The sequence below is a fragment of the Cyclopterus lumpus genome, chromosome 7 (assembly GCF_009769545.1).
Source record: "Cyclopterus lumpus isolate fCycLum1 chromosome 7, fCycLum1.pri, whole genome shotgun sequence".
In the NCBI taxonomy this organism is placed as follows: domain Eukaryota; kingdom Metazoa; phylum Chordata; class Actinopteri; order Perciformes; family Cyclopteridae; genus Cyclopterus; species Cyclopterus lumpus.
The window spans coordinates 12,129,350-12,147,680 of NC_046972.1; the positions used below are offsets into that span (position 1 = coordinate 12,129,350).

Here is an 18,331-nt window from a genome sequence, read left to right on the forward strand (position 1 = left end):
ATTGCATTACTTAATGAAGGAGTATTCATGCAAAGCATACCAGGAATCAGATATTAAATAAAAATAGAAAAATGTGCAAATAACAAAAATACGCTTAATGCATATTTCAATTTCCTCTCCAACTGTTTTATAAATGTCCATCCTATTTGGACTACGATGTGAAAAATCCTTCCATAGAACTAAAACATTATTTTCAAAGGTTCATGTTCAACTTTATTTGAAAACAGCTTAACAGAAATTATTTATAAATCAGTATAATTTTAACAGTTCAAAATAATTGAATTTGGGCAAGGGAAGGTCAAATGGTGGGTTCATGCTCTGGCTTTTCTTTGGATACATCGTCTGATGAAAGCCTTCTCGTCCCATTGGTTAGGGGGAAGCATTTGGCTGCCGTTATGCACACAAAGGACAGTCATCTCATCAGCGTACTGAAGATTCTGCAGCAGCTGGAGACAATGCAGAAGAAAAGGTTCAGGAAAATGAAGAGCGCAAAAAAACAATCAGCTGCTTATTTACACATCAGCAGATACTGACCAACATTGCATTGATATGGAGTCATGTTTCTGGCCACTTACTGAATCCAAGTCCAATAATCACCATCTTTTAACAGCGTTTTTGGTCTGCATGTCCTGAGGGACACATCTGGCTCTATAGCTCAATTATCTGCTATGTTCACCAGCTAGTTGCTAACTGTGTCTGCCTGCTGTTTCATGTTGAGTAGGAAGTAAACAGAGGGCTTTTTATACAGTAAAGTTGCAGGCCGAAAACCAAAACAATGAGCTGAAAGATGTTTAAATGTTATGTAAAGCCAAGGTAAACTGTAGAGTTTGGATGATACGTCTCTGTCCGTCTCTTTGTCATCACAATAAGTAACTTTTAATATACAAGTGGGCATGTGATTCATTATCAATATCAAAATATTGATTAAAGCCTCTTACTAAGACACACACACAATGTGGTAAGAATCTCTCGTTAAGTTCTGAACAAACTCATACAAACTCATTAGAAGGTACAAACACTCACTTTGGGTGTTATGAAGAAGTACTGGGATGTTGTCTCTTTGCAGGCTGTGCGGACCACAATGTCAAAGACTCTTCTCTCATTTACAGGATCCATTCCCTGCAGAAAAGAGAGAAATAGTATCAGTCATATTAAAGCCTGAGGCAGAGGAACCAGGGATTCATTTGTGTTGCAGTTTTGGACCCTAGAGCATCAACGCATTCTATTCCTGGAGTCAGGGCGAGTCATGCCTCTTTTGCAGCTCTTTTGACATGTTCAGATTCTCACAAAAGAAAAGCTGTTGTGAGTGAGTGAGTGAGTGTTACCTGGTTGATCTCGTCCACCACTCTGAAGGGGCAGCGATTGAGCTCCTGCAGGGCCATGAGGTAGAGCATTGTGGAGACGCTGCGCTCTCCTCCACTCTGATGGTAGGCCGTCAGCTCGTGGAGCTGAGTGCTGCTGTGGAACTTCACCCGAATTCGGATCCCATACTTGTCATACTCCTCCTGCAATGAAAGACAGCATTTAACAAGATAATAATTACATCTTGAATTTAAAAAAAGAGCATACGTTATATATACACACACCATAACAACCTTTTTGGATAATTAATTAAAAACAATCCTCATAAGCTTACATTGATTAATGGAAACAACCACTGGAATCACTCTTTAACCCCGAGATGTCAGTGTGTGTATGCGTGTTGTTCCGTGTGAGTCAGCATTTACCTCATTCTCTGAGTGCAGATCAACCTCTCCTGCACACTGCATGGAGCGAAAGAAATCACTGAACTTGTCATTAATCTGTTCCACCAGCTGCTTCAGCGGGTTCAGCCAGCGTTCCTTAGCCTATGAAGACAAATACAGAAATCACTATTCACGCATTTAAACAAAGGCTGTCCTATAGGAAATGCCTGAGGAATCCCTGCAGTGACAGATTACATACCTCTGATATGTTCTGTCGGTAGGCGTTCAGAGCGTTGCTCTTGTCTTCCAGCTCTTTCTCCAGATGTTTGATCTCCTGCTCTCTCCTGTTGTACTCGTCAACAACCTTCCAAGAGAACCAACATGAGAAACATTCACACTCCACAATGTATTCAGACTCACAACTTCTGCCCAAAATCAAGAAAGACAACAATAGATAAATTGCTACGAATTAAAGTTTAAAAAAAACAGCATTATATGGCCCGATCACAGTCTCCTGTAAACAGCTCTAGCTTCAGCTTACATTTTCACTGAGGCCAGTGAAGCACTCAGCTCTGGACCGCTCCTCATTCAGCATGGCGTCGATCTCGTCTAGTGTGTCAGGCAGCTTGCTGAAAGCCTGCATTAAAAAACAAGAACCATGAATATTTTACAAACTAATATGAATCATACTTTGCGTTCAAAGGACATCCACAGCAGTGACAGGACCACATGATAAGGATAATATACCATAGAAAGTGCAGAGGCTTGTTATATTCAGGGGTATAATACTTTAACACCAATAGGCGCTCACATTGCGAAGGTCTTCAGGTAATGACTCGTCAGGTTTCATCTTGCAAATTGCCATTGCTCTCTTCAACAGGCCTTTGCATTGTTCCGTCAGCTGCACCTTCCTCTGCTCCAGACGGCTACATTTTTGCTGCAAGAACACGCCATGAAATACAGGCGTTACTATTGTGGACACTACGGCAGGGCAGATGTGTATGAAAGTGGGAGTAAAACACAAACCTCAGTGGTCTTTAGTTCAGTGGCGCCGTCTCTACAGTCGTTCTCCAGCTTGGCCTTCTCAGCCATCAGACCCACCGTCTCCAAAGCCAGGTATACCTTCTCCATGGTCAGCTTGGATCTCAGCTACAGACGATGGAGAGAAAAAACAGAGGGCACAAGGTGAGTCAGACATTTGAAGACAGAAAATGGTCAGAGAAAGAATATGAGGACTTTTAAAGCAAAAACTAAACTAACATTTAAAGAAAAAAAGAAAAATCCCCAAAAATCTATCACAATACCAGAAATGGTCTTTCTCACTGTTTAATACATTTAACAATGAACGTTTGACATAATGTCGGCTAGAAGGTAGAGAGAGTCAGATCAAGACAGAAGCATGAAAATGCAGAGGTAAATGCAGGGACAGAAAATGTATTGTGTTAAAATACAGTAAAATCTAAATGTTATGCAACCACAGCTATCAAATGCCACCTTAGTTCTAAGGACATTGAACCATACCTTCATTTGGGCCATGAACACTGTGACTATGGACACTTTGTGGGAATTGACAACAGCAATTTTTTCTTTAGTTTCCTCTTCAATCTTCTGCAGGTCAATAACGCTGTGCTCCATCTGCCCCAGACTAAACACATAGAAGGAGCGAGTTCAGACTAGTTTGAGGCAATGTACTAATCAAGTTAGAGAGGGAAACGATCTGTGCTTGTTTGAAACTGTTCAAGACAGACTTGCCTGTCCTGCTTAGTACTGATCTTCTGCTCCAGTTGCCTCTTTTTGCCCTTTACTTCAGAAAGGTGCTTCTTCTCTGCCAACAACTCGTTGTCACGGCGATCCAGTGTGGCAGCTTCCGCCTGCAGGGTCTTTATCCGCTCATCGATTTCTCGTAACTTCACCTCACAGGCCTAGACACAGTGGGGGTTAACAGTTCAACTCTAACATATTTAGATGTCTTCAGGTATATTTCTCAGAGTATCAGATTTCTGAAATGTTGAAGTTAAAAAAGTCTGTTCCTGTGTCTCTACCTTACCTTCATCTGCTGCTCCAGCAGCCGCTTCTCTTCAGCATCCACAGTGATGGTGAGGTACTGGGAAGGGTGCACTGCAGAGTTACTGGTGCTGATCTTGTTGGAGTAATGGGACCTCTTCAATGTGTACCTCTCCTCTGTTGTGTATAACACCCTGAGGTAGGGCTCCTCAATCACCTGTGAGAAAGAAAATTATACGACAGAGACTCAGGTCAGCAGACAAGCCTTTTTAATAAAATAATTAAATATTAAGTTAAACACTACGAACTGCATCAGGTTCTCTGAACCTCAGTGGTCCAACTGGGAAATACTCAAATAAAAAAAATGTATCAGTCAGATTTAAGTTTCCCAAAGCAAAATACAGTCAAATTAAATAAGATTACATTTTCTAATACAACTAATTTTGACATCAAATTGAAAAATGCAACTTTCTGACAGCTCTGAAAAGGCACTAGTTTATAAAATAAAAATTCTAGTGTGGTGACCATTTGATTTTAATGGATGGTGCCTCACTGGCATATCAGAATCAGAATCAGCTTAATTGGCCATGTATGTGTGTACATACATGGAATTTGACTCCGGTTACACGTACGCTCTCGTCATCCATACATATTTAAATTGCAAATGACAGGATGAATATAAAAAGACATTAAAGACAACAGAGTAGCAACATATCAAGACTTAACCTACACCATTCATCTTGAAAGCCAACCTTTTAGTTCACCAGAGGCTGAATTCTAAATTAGATTCACGTTGCTAACACTCTGCTGTTATGTTGTGAGGACTTGAATGATGTGGGGAGAAAAACGTACCGTTTTAATCATGGCTTTAGTTTGGTCATTGCCCACCGGAACGTCATGCACTTTGTACTGGTGACAGAGGTAACTCATCACCTCATCAGGGGCGTCGAACATCTCGCGTAAGTAGGTGAAGAACCCAAAACGCCTATAAATAAGAAAATAAAACGTAACAATGTACGTATAAAAACTTTAAAAAGTAATGGTCCCAGACAAAATGACACATGTTGATGCTGATTATATAAGTCATGACGCCTCAAGTAGAATTCATTTTCTCTCACCTTAGGGACTCAATATTTCGGGATGGCTGCCGCCGAGAGCACGATTCCTCCGGAGCAGAGATGGAGTTCACTTTCAAGTTCATCTTGTCACGGACCTGAGGTTCAAGACAGATCAAATTATTTGATTTATTTGGGATGGCAAAAACTGGATGTCACACACAAAGTCCAGATTTTCATCCTCCACCCAGAATCAACAAGGCAATCATAATCCGCACTGACCTCTATCATGAATTTCTCCATGTCGTCTTTTCTCTGGAAGACAAACGCCCTCAGATCGTGGAATGAGATGTGGTTCTCCACGAACTTAGCAAAGCGATGATCTCTCACATTGATCTGAGGTATAAGGAAAGGATTACAATGTGGGCTATGCAGCGGATTCAAAAAGCACCACAATCACAATAATTACTGCTATAAATCCATGATTGCTCAAACTCCCCAATTAAAAAGAATAAAGAACGTAAATCCCAACCGTGAGCATTGGACAGACCTGTTTTATTCTGTCATCTTGCTCCATGTACCCATTGTGCTAATACTTGACTTCAAACCCCCATTTAGCACAATAAAATAAAAAGATAAGCACAATAAAAAACGTTTCGTAGATGGTGTATAATACACTGTAATGTAGTTCTACGCAGATAAAAGGACATGTTTTAGTATTCTAACTGTGTTTTAATATATAATATTTTATACAGCAGTCTTAGTTGTTGAGAAATACATTAATAAACAACTTACAGTTTATCTACAATAACAGTGTCTTATAAACAATGTATTACAATTATATTGTAACAATTAAATGCTGAATGGGGTGGGGTTAAAAATAAAGTGTGACCACATGGTTCACTGGGACTCACCACCAGCATCATGGGCTCATGGACATTTCCACCAAAGAGTTGTCTGTTCTGCCGGAGCCAGTGGAGGGCAGTGTGTGTGTCCCTGTGGCGTCTTTGCAGCTTTTGCTCTTTGGCATTCATCATGTTGTTCATGTCACTGAGCTTTCTCACCAACACTGGCAATAAATAATACACATAATCTCCTGACTTTGAACAGTCTATTACACTGGTACCTAATCTAGCACCATCTTATGTAAAATAATTACATTATGCAATATTATGTCAACTGGTTCAGAGGAAGGACGCTGCATAGTTTGTGGTAAACTCTCACTTGTGGACTCAGCATGGAGGTTGTCTTTCTCCCTGCGTAGGTCGGCCTTCTCTCCTTCGATCTTGGCTCTCTCTTCCCGGATGTTCCTCAGCTCGACATTCACAGCATTGATTCGTGGAGTCACGTCAGGTTGGTCGCCAACTTTGGCGAGCTCTGCCTTCAAGTCATCAATGGTCCGTCTAGTGTTGCTGATTCGCTTCTGGTGGTCTTCCTCTTCCATCTGCTTTAGCCTTTGTGTCTGTTTAATATCTTCTATCTGTGGAGAAGAACAGGGAGTCATCATTCATTATGAACAGCACACAGCTGCACTACAGCTAAAGTCTCCTTTGTTCTGTGACACACTGGCACACTGAACAGGAGTCAGCAACATAAACGATATGAAGTAGGAATGGATCATAAATATAAAAAAATACTTTTTATTATTAGAACATTCAAATAGCAATTTCTTCCATCCAAAAAAATAAATATTTAAAATATATATATAAAAATAAAATATAAATAATATAATCCTTGTTTTGCATCAAGTAAGAAGTCACTTCTTACTTGATGTTAAACAAGGATTATATTATTTTTTTAGAAATATTTTACTGTAACTGTCTAAAATGTAATAAACCATGAGAAAAACAAAAGAAGGATATTCACGGGGGCAGAATCCCAGATAGAAGTGCATTTAATGTATAATGTATATTTTATGCTCCACATTATTACAAAATGGATTAGATTTAATGTTCCGTTTACTCACAATTACTAAGCCCTGAATACCAAAATAAATCCATATTGCAAATCAATAGTTGCCACAAATCAAAAATCCACTTTAATTGCAGAATTTCTATCCAAGATAAAAGCAACTAGTTTCCATACGTAGTAAATGTCCACCTTCAACATAGATTATGCATTCAGCTTTGAGGGCTGCAAGTTTTCCTCCTCTTTCCGAGTCTCACCTCTTTGTGTTTTCGATCCAACTGTTCTTGTTTCTGTTTGCACTTCAGAGAAGCTTCTTTGATGGCAATAGTCTGGAAAAAAAAAAAAAAACACATTAAAAAGTTACTTCTCCGTTTAAACACTGAAGCCGGGCACAAGTCCATTTTTACATTACATTACATTTAGCTGACGCTTTTATCCAAAGCGACTTAAAATCATGTTACATTCATACACAGCTACAGGGAACAATTCAGGGTTAAGTGTCTTGCTCAAGAACACATCGACTAGGGTGGGGATTGAACCGCCAACCCCGATTGAAAGACGGACCTGCTAACCACTGACCCACAGTCGCCATTTCACACAAGAGTCCCATTTCTGATTTACAATTAACACTTGAAATAATGAGGGCACTTGCTACGGCCAACTGCGGCACATGTAGATGCAGCGGTCGGTTGCTCCCATGATCTTCACGACATTTTCATGTTAGTGATTTGTGTTGGTGGCTGTTGTGGCCACATATTTGCTCCATTGTGGCATTGACAATGGAGCCAAATATGCTGTATATGTTAAGCTTCAAAACATTCTGGTGCAAATTGATAAATTAGATATTGTAAACTGTTTGTGATTTGTCATGTTTTTCTGTAAATTAGCTGTATTCTGTTGTTTATCCCTGTATTGCATAATAACAATAAATGATCCCTGAAGTTATCATCATGATGAGATCACAAATGTTACATTCCAGTATTCATTGTACTGTAGAAAAAACATCAACAATCCTAGACTCTCATTTTAGTGACAACATTTTTAATTAATTAATCTTAATTACTCCTGCTTCACATTCAGCAGACATATTTAAGAAATAAACCGAAATGGCCGGCGGGATTCTCAAGTGTGCCACTCAAAAATGTCTTCATCTTTTTATAATGCGTTTCTGTCGGCAGCATAATGCTCCGATTCATTTATAATGTCCAAAAAATCATGTGAAATCCACATGGATGCCCAAAGAGGCTCTCCATAAAACCATTCAATGCAGTAGATAGATCAGTGAGAGCTAATGACTAGACCTCTGAGGTACAAAGATACGCGCAGATCATAAGTACGAACTCAAAGTAATCTACAAAAAATAACAAATCATTAACCATATTTATACATTTAGACGCAACCGTCACACTGTAGACTTGGTATGCAACCTGAGGCGCACATACAGTAGCATGCAGTAGTTTAACCAATGGAAAACTAGCAATAAGTGTGCTAGAGAAACTGCCTTTTTTACAGCCATTGGTTGTTGCGCAGCGTATTATTTATGATAGCTTGATTGATTTTTTTGAAGTTGCCTTTTTCACTGAATTTGTAAGGTTTATCGGTGATGAACAAGATTGGTGGAAGGTTGCTAGGGAAAATGTTTCAACTCAGGTGTATATACAGTATAAGTATTCAAATATCATTTTAAACATGTCGCTTTGCAAGTTGCATCTACAAATGAGAGTAAATGATAGACACAGTGTGGATTAAAATGTTGATGTGGTGTCATAATCACACGTAATGTTAATCTCTATGTTGATAAGGCACACTGATTAACAATAACATTTAAAAAATGGCATTCATATCAAAAGGGTTGCCCACCCCTGCTGTACACCTATCTGAAAGTAATAACGTGTTTTTTCACCTTAGCCTTTATTTGTGCCTCTGTGGGCTTCAGCTGGTTATCAATCAGCTGGATCTTCCCCAGCATGGGCGCCTGGGCCTGCTTCAGGGCAGAGAGCTGCTTTTTGGCGTTGTCTCGCTCCTTCTTCGCACCCTCAAACTCCTTACGGGTGGTCTCGTACTCCTAATATCAGTGGGAAAGAATCACAGCTAACATGGTTAGCTTAACATAGTTTTTTTTATTAAAAAGATTGCCCTTTGTGTTCATTCGTCTCTGTGCCTCACAGTGTTTCATCTCCATCACTCACCACCCACGGCTTCTTCTTCTCAAGCAACTCAATCACGTCCAGATGTCTCTTCTTTTCGTAGTAACGGTTCACATCATGTTTGTTCCTCTCGTTCCTCTGCTTGGCCTTTTCAAGGAAACTGGCCTTCTCCTTCACAACGTTCTAAAGGGAAACCAATCACCAACAACGGTGAAAACCCTCCAAGAGCCTACAGCTTGCAATGTTGCCTTTACATCTTTTAAATATGGGTAAAAGGTTAGATAATGGTTGGAGCCACTGTGACATTGTTTTATTAAAACATCTGGGTGGTGCTCGTCAAACAGAAGAAAGGAGAATTCCACTTAGGTGTTCAATGACATGTGACAACTTTTTGAAATGCATTCACTCTTTGACAATTATGTTTACCTCCAGTTCTCGTTCTTTGTTGCGAAAGTTTTTGAGCTCACAATGGTACTCATACATCTCTGGTGGTCCCACTGACTTCTCAGTTGCCTCCAGCAACTCAATTTTGGACATCTTGGCAAACTCTCCCACTTTTTCCTGTCAGGACAAACCAACCACATCAACAGGAAACAGGAATACATAAGTGTTATTGGATGTAACATTTAAGGTAATCTAGAATTATTTAGGAAGGATTTGTATGAACACTGACACATTGATTGAATAATGATCAGCCATCATTAAGACATTTCTATATTACAAACCAGGTATGCAATAAAGCATTCACACATATGGCACCGGCAATGTGCAAAAATGCTACAATGTGATAGTAATAGTTAAACAGGCTTACCGTGTGGACAATTTCAGCAGTTATTAGTCTATTTGACACAAACATACCTGAGGCAGAAACTGGCAGAGGTTGTTGACTTGGATATGCAGAGCCTTGACTTCTTCTTCCACTGATTTCTGGTTGCAGTGTCTTCCATTCAGCATCCACAGTGACTGGTTGTTCTCCACGTGGATCTCTCTGTTAATCACTAGATTACCACCAGTCTTGAACCTGGAGTAACAACAACGAGTTTTGGTTCGACAGTCAGATACATTTCGGAAAGAGCATACACGTAGCATTGTGTGTCTGCAAACTCTTTCACATAACTTACAGTTCAATCTCAATAAATCCTTTACTGCACCCACGTTTGACATAGAGCCCAATCTGCAGAGAAAAAAAAATAAACATTTAGTTTTTTCCTCAGCTAAAATAACTATATATTTGACTGATTGACATTGGTTCAGGGATCTGAAACTAGGTAGAAGATTATGGAATGCTATCAGCCAAAAACCTAGAATTTATGACATTTTTAATTGTGCCTTTATTACTAAATCAAGGCTTCGAGTTCAGAGTACATCTGCCTGGTGAGCCGGCCTCCTGCCATGGACCCTGCTGATGTGCCCCGCCCCCCCTCCTCTCTACCTCCTTCTGTTTCATGGATTCTGGAGGTCCATTCATACATTGTCATATTCATTTCAATGTGTTTATGCAACTCTGTAACGCTGTTCATTCTGTACACATGACATCTATTGCATCTGTCCATCCAGGGAGAGGGATCCTCCTCTGTTGCTCTCCGGAAGGTTTCTTCCCTTTTTTCCCTGTGAAAGGTTATTTTTGGGGAGTTTTTCCTGATCTGATGTGAGGTCCTGGGACAGGAATGTCATATGTATACAGATTGTAAAGCCCTCCCAGGCAAATTTGTAATTTGTGATATTGGGCTATACAAAATAAACTGAATTGAATTGAATCTACCAGTGGTTTGGGGTACTACCTTGTCTCCTCTGCCCAGGATAGCGGTCTTGCCAGCCAGACCCAGACAGATGGCACACACGATGCTCGACTTGCCAGTTCCATTGGCTCCAACAATCATGTTGAGATTGGGTCCCGGATACAGCACAGAGTAGTCGTAGGTCCTGTGATAGTGGGTGTTTAACAGTGTTATCATCAGGGGCTGTTAGACGGTGTTCTGTTGCTACAGCTCAGGAGCAGTGACTTACAGGAAGTTTTTCATGGTGATGCGAAGTATGGATCCCTCCACAAAACGACCATCGACTCCGAGTTGGTCCGTCTGGCCGCCTGAGAACATGCTCGCTGCGCTGTTGGACGTTTGTGAGCCGGCGTTGAGGTGACTCTGTCGCCGTTTCTTGGTGGACGTAGCCATGGTAAGCAAAAGACGAGCTTTCCGAGGGAAGGAATTGCAGTCCGTTCGCCCCCGCGCGCCCCGCCGAGTGTTCGCTGAGACACCTCTCAGATTGGTTAAAAAAGGTCACGTGTATACACAAAGACGGGCGTCATCATTAGAACTATCGCGAGATATAATTCACAGACTGATACGTGGAACATGAATTACAACATGAATACAACCTGAGTTAGTTGATAAACGTTGTATTCATAGAGGAGCTGTTCTACGTATCAGTCTGTGAATTATAATTGTTTTATACAAGGCTACTGTATATTATTTGATAACATTTTAGATATTTGTTTGTTATTTTCACTTGTATCAAAGAATATACGGTAGCCTTGTATAAAACAATTATACTGATGTTAACAAAACTATGCTATATTCAAATTCCCAATTCGACAGATGTTGGTTTGCATGAGATACGTATTGTTTTGGGACTATAATATGAGAGCTTTCTTTTGGACTTCTTTCTGCACCACATATATCCTGTAAAAAATGGGTTTAGGAGATTTTGACCAGGATTTAGGACATCGAATATTCTTGGGAGTTCTAAGTAAAAATACTGTCATCTGGTGTTGTTATTATATCAATATTCTGGATGGACCGTGTGCATTTTATGAAAAGAAAGACTGCATAAATGAAACAGACACAATATGAAGACACATATTGTATTAACATAAATAAAAAGAAACGGACTGGCTACGATAAATGGATAGCTTTATCAAAGAACTACTGGAATAGAGAGCCAAACTCATTTTAGTTTGTTGTATTCTATATATTACACCTATCTGAAAGTAATAACGTGAATAACATCAAGTTGATGTTATTATTACAGTAATAACATCAACCTTTTCCTGGTTATATACCAGTTCGTTAGGCTCAATGTGATGTGTGAGGTTGTGTACATATGGTATGTGATATTTCACCTTCATGGTCATTTTGGAGAATATAGTTTGTGGTGCTGTTGAATTGAGTTGCATTATACTGAGGTATTGTTAGTGTTGATTCGTCTACCTCAATGTTGAACAGACTAAACAACATATTAGAAACGGGTCATTAAGATAGGATGTATTGCAGGCATGTATTAAGACTGAATTAGCAGCCAAGTGTGTTCCCATTATTTTCTTTGAGCTGCCCGTTATGTGTTGCAGAGGATTAGTAACATGCATGAGTTCATTTTGTACTTTATAGTTACACACACACTGTTGACACAACTCCCATGGAAATTGCTGATACCCACGGAAAATGCCAATACTTAAAATGGAGATCAGTACGTGATTTAGTTTTTAAACGGACACACGTGAGGCTGCCCTTTAAACATGGAAACAGGGCTGCGACGACCAGGAGGTAGCCACGAAGAGGACATCTGTACTGTCGGCCATGATTCTCTTCATTAAATCACGTACGGTAACTAGTTGCAGTTGGTCGTACTTCACTTTCACTTAAGACATTTCCACCGTCGCGTAGTACAAGTGTGGACATTCCCCGCGGAAAGGGTGAACCGCCGACATCTTTTCCGAACAATGAAACAAGCCGCGTGTCGTCAGACACAATGAGCGTCTCGTGAGCAGAACACAGGCCTTAAATTATCAACCGCTCAGGTCGACTCGCGCAGCTCTTCAGTTGTGGTTAGATCAGAATCGCCTCTTTACTCATTGTCCATAGTGACGCTTGAGATGAACCCAAACACACCGAGAACTAGTATATCTGATCAATTCATCACCTCTGACCACAACATGAAGCGTGGCCGCTCCGATGTTAAGTTCTCGCCCGCTGCTCATCGCCATGGAGGCTCGCGAGCGCTTTCCTATCATTTCTGATCGGAGCGGAGCTAAACTCCGACCAGATCAAATAAGATCACTGTGTAGATTTTTAGAGAAATACACACTCACACACAAACTCTCCACATTCATTCAACCAAACGCTCACACAAGCACACCACTCACAACGCATTCAGACTATGAAGCACGAGTTACTTCCGGGTAGGCTTTAAAGTAAAAAAAAAAAAACCGCATGGAATCATGGGACATTGACAGCAGGATCACTGTTTGGTATACTGACCTCATGTGGCCACCAATGGAAAAGACCGCTCCTTCTTTCCCTTTTTGACTGGATGGATAGTTCTTGTATTTAAACAAATAATTACAGTTTTACAGTCAAGTAAGTAGAAGAAATTTATCATTTATTAGGTAATTAATAACACAATAGTCAAAAAAAAAAATGAATTCAATGAATAATGCAAGTAGCCTAGGTCTATATGAAATAATATAAAAGGATTGGTGAGTAATGTAGTAAAAAACAACAGCAAAACATGATATTACAATTCAGTAGAAAATATAAGTAAGATAAACAAAATAACAAATTACTTTTAGAGCATATATGTAATGGCACATATGCCATAAGCCAAGACGTATGACATTTAGATTACTTCCATCTCAATGTAAATTATTACAAAGAGTTATTATTATAGCAAACACAACACCATAAACTGCAAATAACTGTTATATCTCCAAGCAATAAGAACATAACGTGATAATAAGACTGCCTGACCATATGCAAACAGTTGGTTTGCCTGAAAGCCTTTGTTGTTGAAGTCAACTTGTAACAGTGTCGTGTTAGGTCGGTTTTAAGCTGCATTTGTGTCTGTGGCAATTACCTAATCTAGCGTCCTATTCCCTGTGGGGGTTGTGAGCTAATCTTGAATAGCGTAATAAGATTTCAGTGTCTACTACCACTATTGACTATTGCTAGGTGGCACGTTGAGTCTCAGGATCCCTCATCAACAACACTATGTTGGACTTGGATGCAGCAAAGAAACAGATAACAGACCGACCATGTGAAGAGGTGTGATTCTTACAACAATGGATTAAAACAGGAAGACTGTTACTGGACAGACACAGTAGACCTCCACCATCCTGCCATGGAGGGGACAACTGCAAGAAAAGTGAGTTGATTTCTTTCACCTTTACTTTTGGCATTGCCTTTTAGTGTGTGAGAGGTCAACGTCTGGTCTGGTGGCCATCTGTCAGAGGTGAAGTTGACTCCTGTCAGGATTTAAGTGTATCCTCTGTGGGTTGACAGTCGTCATTGATCTTTGAATTCTTTATGTCCTGTAGACTTTACATCCCTCGTCAAATTAGAATCTCTTGCACATACGGATGATCAAGATTATTCAGTGGATTCATATATGAATCTGCTTTAGTTCAGGTGAGAAGTGCAGCCATCAACGTGTTGTATCCATATTGAAAGCTATCAAACACAAGATAGAGACAATTTATCAGGTGTTTTATTGATATGCATTTAAATGCTTCATTAATTCTCAAACTTCAGAAAACTGATAAAGTCTCTTTTTGCATGTAAACATGTGGCATATCCCTATTCTCATATGGAAAACAAAAAGTTTTTTAAATTGTAATGTTCTCAATAGTCCAATGTATGTGAACCAAATGTTGATGTTTCTGAATGTAAAATGATTTCAGAGAGTCAACTGGGGATAGTAAAAATTCGGAGCATCTGGGAAAGTTGTAAGAATATTGATTTAGCTGGAATCCACTCAGGCTCTGACTGAAACAACCGCTTCCATCACGTCAGAAATCGATCATCTCAACCTCTCTGCAGGAGCCCGATCGAGGAGGAACCGGATCTGGAGGCTTATGTCTGTGACAGGGACAGTAGCACACCCCCAAATTCAATACTGAGCTCAAAGAATCCTCGAGGCAGAGTTACATCAGTTACAACATGAACCATCTACCATCTGTTACTTGCTCAATGGGATCCTTTACTCCTGATTATCTGGTTTCAGTGGGTGTGGCAGAGGTATCTGAGTGATTGTGTTTCAGTACGCTGTCATGCCAAGTTTGTATCTCTTGTGGTTACGTTTTGTGTGTAATAAATACAGATATTTACATTCTTTTCCTTTTTAATTACCGGTGGAACTTTGCGCATTTTTTGCCACCTACGTCCCCGATAGAGCGGTTACGTCACCTCGGTGCTCCACGTAAACACAGCTCACCCACTTAAGCAGCACAGCAGGCGCTGTCCCTTCCTGCTCTCACGGTATCTAATTATACACACGGTTCAGTCAGGTTAGGATCAATATACAAAAGATGTTTGGAGACATCAATGTCTGGCTCAGCTAGTGGCTGTGACATCATTTACTTGATACATTACTTACAGGGTGTCTCTTCTTCTTTATTCTTTTTAACCAATAGATACCAGGATATGGACATTACAAAAAAGGTATATTAAAGCACACACGTTCTAAACTATAACAGTTGATGATACTGATGATTAGTATATTTAATTGATTGAGATTGATTGCCCAAACAATCTTTCTATTGTAATGATATATTGGTTGCTCAACCAATCCATTTGTCAATTTTATCAATAGAATAACCTTTGTTTTACAAATTGTTCAAATTGTTATTCAAGTGTTTTTCCCTCTTTAAATAATTTCCCTAGTTACTTTGTGACTGAAATCTCACATTAACAACATGCATGATGGCAGTAGTTTACTTTTTTTTTAAATTTATCTATTCTAGGATTGTATCAGAATTGGAGATCCATAGAGTTAGAAGTGAAAGTCAACAGCTAGTGATATGAGTTATTGTGGGTTTCTCAGAGACCTCTGTTGGCCGCTCCAGGATGTCCCGTCAGTCCACAATGGACTGGAGTGGTAACGAGGGCGTTCAGACCAGGAAACTGAACGGTTCCTCAGTGGAGACACCGAGGCACCAGAACCTGCACCAGGAGCTGCTGCTCACCCATAAACGGTACAGGAGGGCCAACTCCAACACCTCCAGTCTCTGATCTCAATGTGGTCTACATTTCATAGAAAGCAGGGTGGACTGTTTGTGTAAGTGTGACTCTGACTGACCATGCAGGGGTCTGCTGCTTGAGGAGAAACCGGAGCTGAAACGAGTGCTGGAGCAGCGCAGACTGGAGCTGCACAAAGAAGAGGAGTTGGCACAGCGGCGGCCCTCCGATCTGGAGACAGAGCTTCGCAAGAGGCAACAGAAGCTGAAAGAGGTCAGAAGAAGCACAAACAGCTGATAGAAAATTAAGCGATTAATTAAGGATTTATTAAATACAAATACATTTGCTTTGGCCAAAACACACATTTTAAGGGCCAGGTTAGTAGATTTACATGTACTCAAGTACACATGTACAGTTTTGAGGCAATGAACATCATCTAGTTTGGCCCCATTTTACGTTTCAGATGTCTATGAAACTTTTCAGTTGATTTAATTTAAATAACAGTTCTACACCCAAAGAGGTCTATAAATCAGACTGTGTTTACGGCAAATACTATTGAAACCCTGGTGATTTACGTCTTGTGCTGGTAAACTGCTGTTGGTCTGGACTAACTGGATGGTGGATGAATGACACTGACTTGTCTTGTGTCGGACCAGTATGAGCAGGAGGAGATCAGACAGCGGGAGAAGCAGCAGAAGATCCCAGAGTTTGTCCGTGTGAAGGACAACCTGAGGCGGACACAAACATCTGAGCAGTGAGGCTCCCATCAGCCCCCACTGCATCTCGCCTTTGAGACCCCATCTTCATGTTCACTGTCTGACAAAAACATCACAGAGAAACCAGCTCACTACACATCTCTTAGTGAAAGTAACATTACATATTGAAATATCAGAACCTGTTTAATAAATCATGCATGCATACCAAGAAACACATACTTCTTAAAACTTTGATGAAGGAGTACTTGCTTTTTATTTATAACTATGTGGATCAACATTTGTTGCGGGAAACAGGATGGATATTTTATAATTTTTTTATGGTCATTATACTATTTTTGATTTGATCATGCTGGATTAAAGGAGCATGACAATGTTTTGTTGTGTGTTTAGAAGGGCATAATAATGATTTACTTTAAAAGACCTCTATGCGATTATTAACCTTTCTGAACAGAACTATTTTGTATTCATAGAAATCCCCCACAAATGTACATGTATCTATTTGAGTCAGGACTTTAGATTTTTAGTGTGTCCATGTCTTGTGGAAATAAAGGCGTTATGGTTTGCAGAGATGTGTTGTTTTTTTGGACACAATTCAAAGCACTGGGAATTGATTTGCATGCAGCTCTTCTCCCTGTGGACTCAAACGCTCCTTTCACATGGATGCGACTTTGTGTAATTAGTTGATCTTTTCATTCCATCACAGGACGAGAGGAGAAAGCACAGGCCATCTGGATATATAGGCAAGGAATACCCAAGGGCCTGGTTAAAGCACTGGAGAAATTTGGGATAGTCAGGGAAGCCCCGAGCTGAAGGCAAATAAAAAACAGCCTGTTATTCCAGAATTACATTGAAATATTATATAACTAAACAAATGAAACACAAACTGCAACACATTATCCATGGTGAAAGAAGTAATCATATTGTCTAAGTATGACCAGCTACATTCACTTCATAAAGGATCAAAAGCAAAGCTATTCAATAATTAAGATTTCTGTATTATTATATACTGTATATCATATTATTGGATTATTGATACATAAACATGTCAGCTTAATGTTGTTAATGTTGTAGACTGAGGTGGAGCTAATTCTAACTACTTTTTACGTTAGGCAGCTGATTGTGTAACAGCACATCATATCGTCTCGACACATAATAGATCTTTGAAATTTGAATCTGCAATTTAACTAGATACAATCAAATATATTTTAAAAAGTACATTTCCCTCCGAGCAGCATCAACACATTTTAATTTAAACACAGTTGTAGAGCAATAAACTAGTTAGGTCTATACTATTAACCACTGCAGATGATGTATTAGAGAATAAGCAAAAATAATAATAATAATAATAATAATAAGTTTGTTTTTTTATATCAACGTCATATCATCCAATAATGCATGAAATATTCTACAAAGGCCAGGAGGCCAGATACATCTTAATAGAAAATTAGCAAGTCAGCATTTAAAAGTACACCCTACTCTACAGTATAATTATTTGAATGTAGGCTTCTGGGAGGAATGTGTGGCTCATCTTGGCCCAATCACCACACTGTGCTCGTGTTTTCATCATCATGGCGGAATGAAGATGTGAGTGTGGTCGTGTTCACCACCAGCACTACTCAGCAGCTGTCCTAGGTTTTATCACAACGTGTCTCTCCCACCGGCCACTCGTCTTTTGTGTCTCTTTTCAAATTAAAAGCCACCCCTGTGAGTCGCGTGCTGTGTAAATACACAGAGCGTGTCTGGAGCGTCAGCAGCGTCGGACCAAACCATTTTAAATAACCTGGTGAGATCACGGACACCATTAAATGCACCTTTCCCGGCTTAACACGTACTTTAGTGAAAACAATATTTTTTTATAGCGGGTATACA

At 39.8% G+C, this 18,331-nt stretch overlaps 2 protein-coding genes and 1 non-coding gene across 3 annotated transcripts; 1 reads left to right on the forward strand and 2 right to left on the reverse strand.

Annotated features, from left to right (window-relative positions):
- Positions 1–187: 187 nt before the first annotated feature.
- On the reverse strand, positions 188–12,966 carry smc5 (structural maintenance of chromosomes 5). Its single transcript, XM_034536735.1, has 24 exons — positions 10,807–12,966; positions 10,581–10,722; positions 9,921–9,973; positions 9,658–9,820; positions 9,226–9,360; positions 8,842–8,982; positions 8,556–8,717; positions 6,910–6,981; positions 5,969–6,224; positions 5,659–5,813; positions 5,027–5,140; positions 4,808–4,902; positions 4,542–4,674; positions 3,733–3,906; positions 3,438–3,607; positions 3,207–3,330; positions 2,712–2,834; positions 2,497–2,622; positions 2,227–2,322; positions 1,945–2,049; positions 1,728–1,847; positions 1,326–1,505; positions 1,024–1,119; positions 188–446 (listed from the first exon to the last, which is right to left on the reverse strand). The coding sequence occupies exons 1-24, from the start codon at positions 10,968–10,970 to the stop codon at positions 312–314; spliced, it is 3,234 nt and encodes a 1,077-aa protein (XP_034392626.1). The 5' UTR covers positions 10,971–12,966; the 3' UTR covers positions 188–311.
- On the reverse strand, positions 12,621–12,930 carry LOC117734229. Its single transcript, XR_004609800.1, has one exon.
- Positions 12,967–13,781: 815 nt separating the features above from the next.
- zgc:195245 (uncharacterized protein LOC565483 homolog) lies at positions 13,782–16,584 on the forward strand. The gene is made up of 5 exons (XM_034537677.1): positions 13,782–13,835; positions 15,203–15,230; positions 15,613–15,763; positions 15,875–16,019; positions 16,403–16,584. The coding sequence occupies exons 1-5, from the start codon at positions 13,782–13,784 to the stop codon at positions 16,502–16,504; spliced, it is 480 nt and encodes a 159-aa protein (XP_034393568.1). The 3' UTR covers positions 16,505–16,584.
- Positions 16,585–18,331: the final 1,747 nt, after the last annotated feature.

Coding starts and splice junctions, on each gene's coding strand:
- zgc:195245 (XM_034537677.1), top strand. CDS start 13,782: ATGTTGGACTTGGATGCAGCAAAGAAACAGATAACAGACCGACCATGT. Junction 13,836..15,202: donor CAGACCGACCATGTGAAGAG/GTGTGATTCTTA, acceptor TTTAACCAATAG/ATACCAGGATATGGACATTA. Junction 15,231..15,612: donor ATATGGACATTACAAAAAAG/GTATATTAAAGC, acceptor TGGGTTTCTCAG/AGACCTCTGTTGGCCGCTCC.
- smc5 (XM_034536735.1), bottom strand. CDS start 10,970: ATGGCTACGTCCACCAAGAAACGGCGACAGAGTCACCTCAACGCCGGC. Junction 5,814..5,968: donor CCTCCATGCTGAGTCCACAA/GTGAGAGTTTAC, acceptor ATTTATTGCCAG/TGTTGGTGAGAAAGCTCAGT. Junction 4,675..4,807: donor CGAAATATTGAGTCCCTAAG/GTGAGAGAAAAT, acceptor TCTTATTTATAG/GCGTTTTGGGTTCTTCACCT.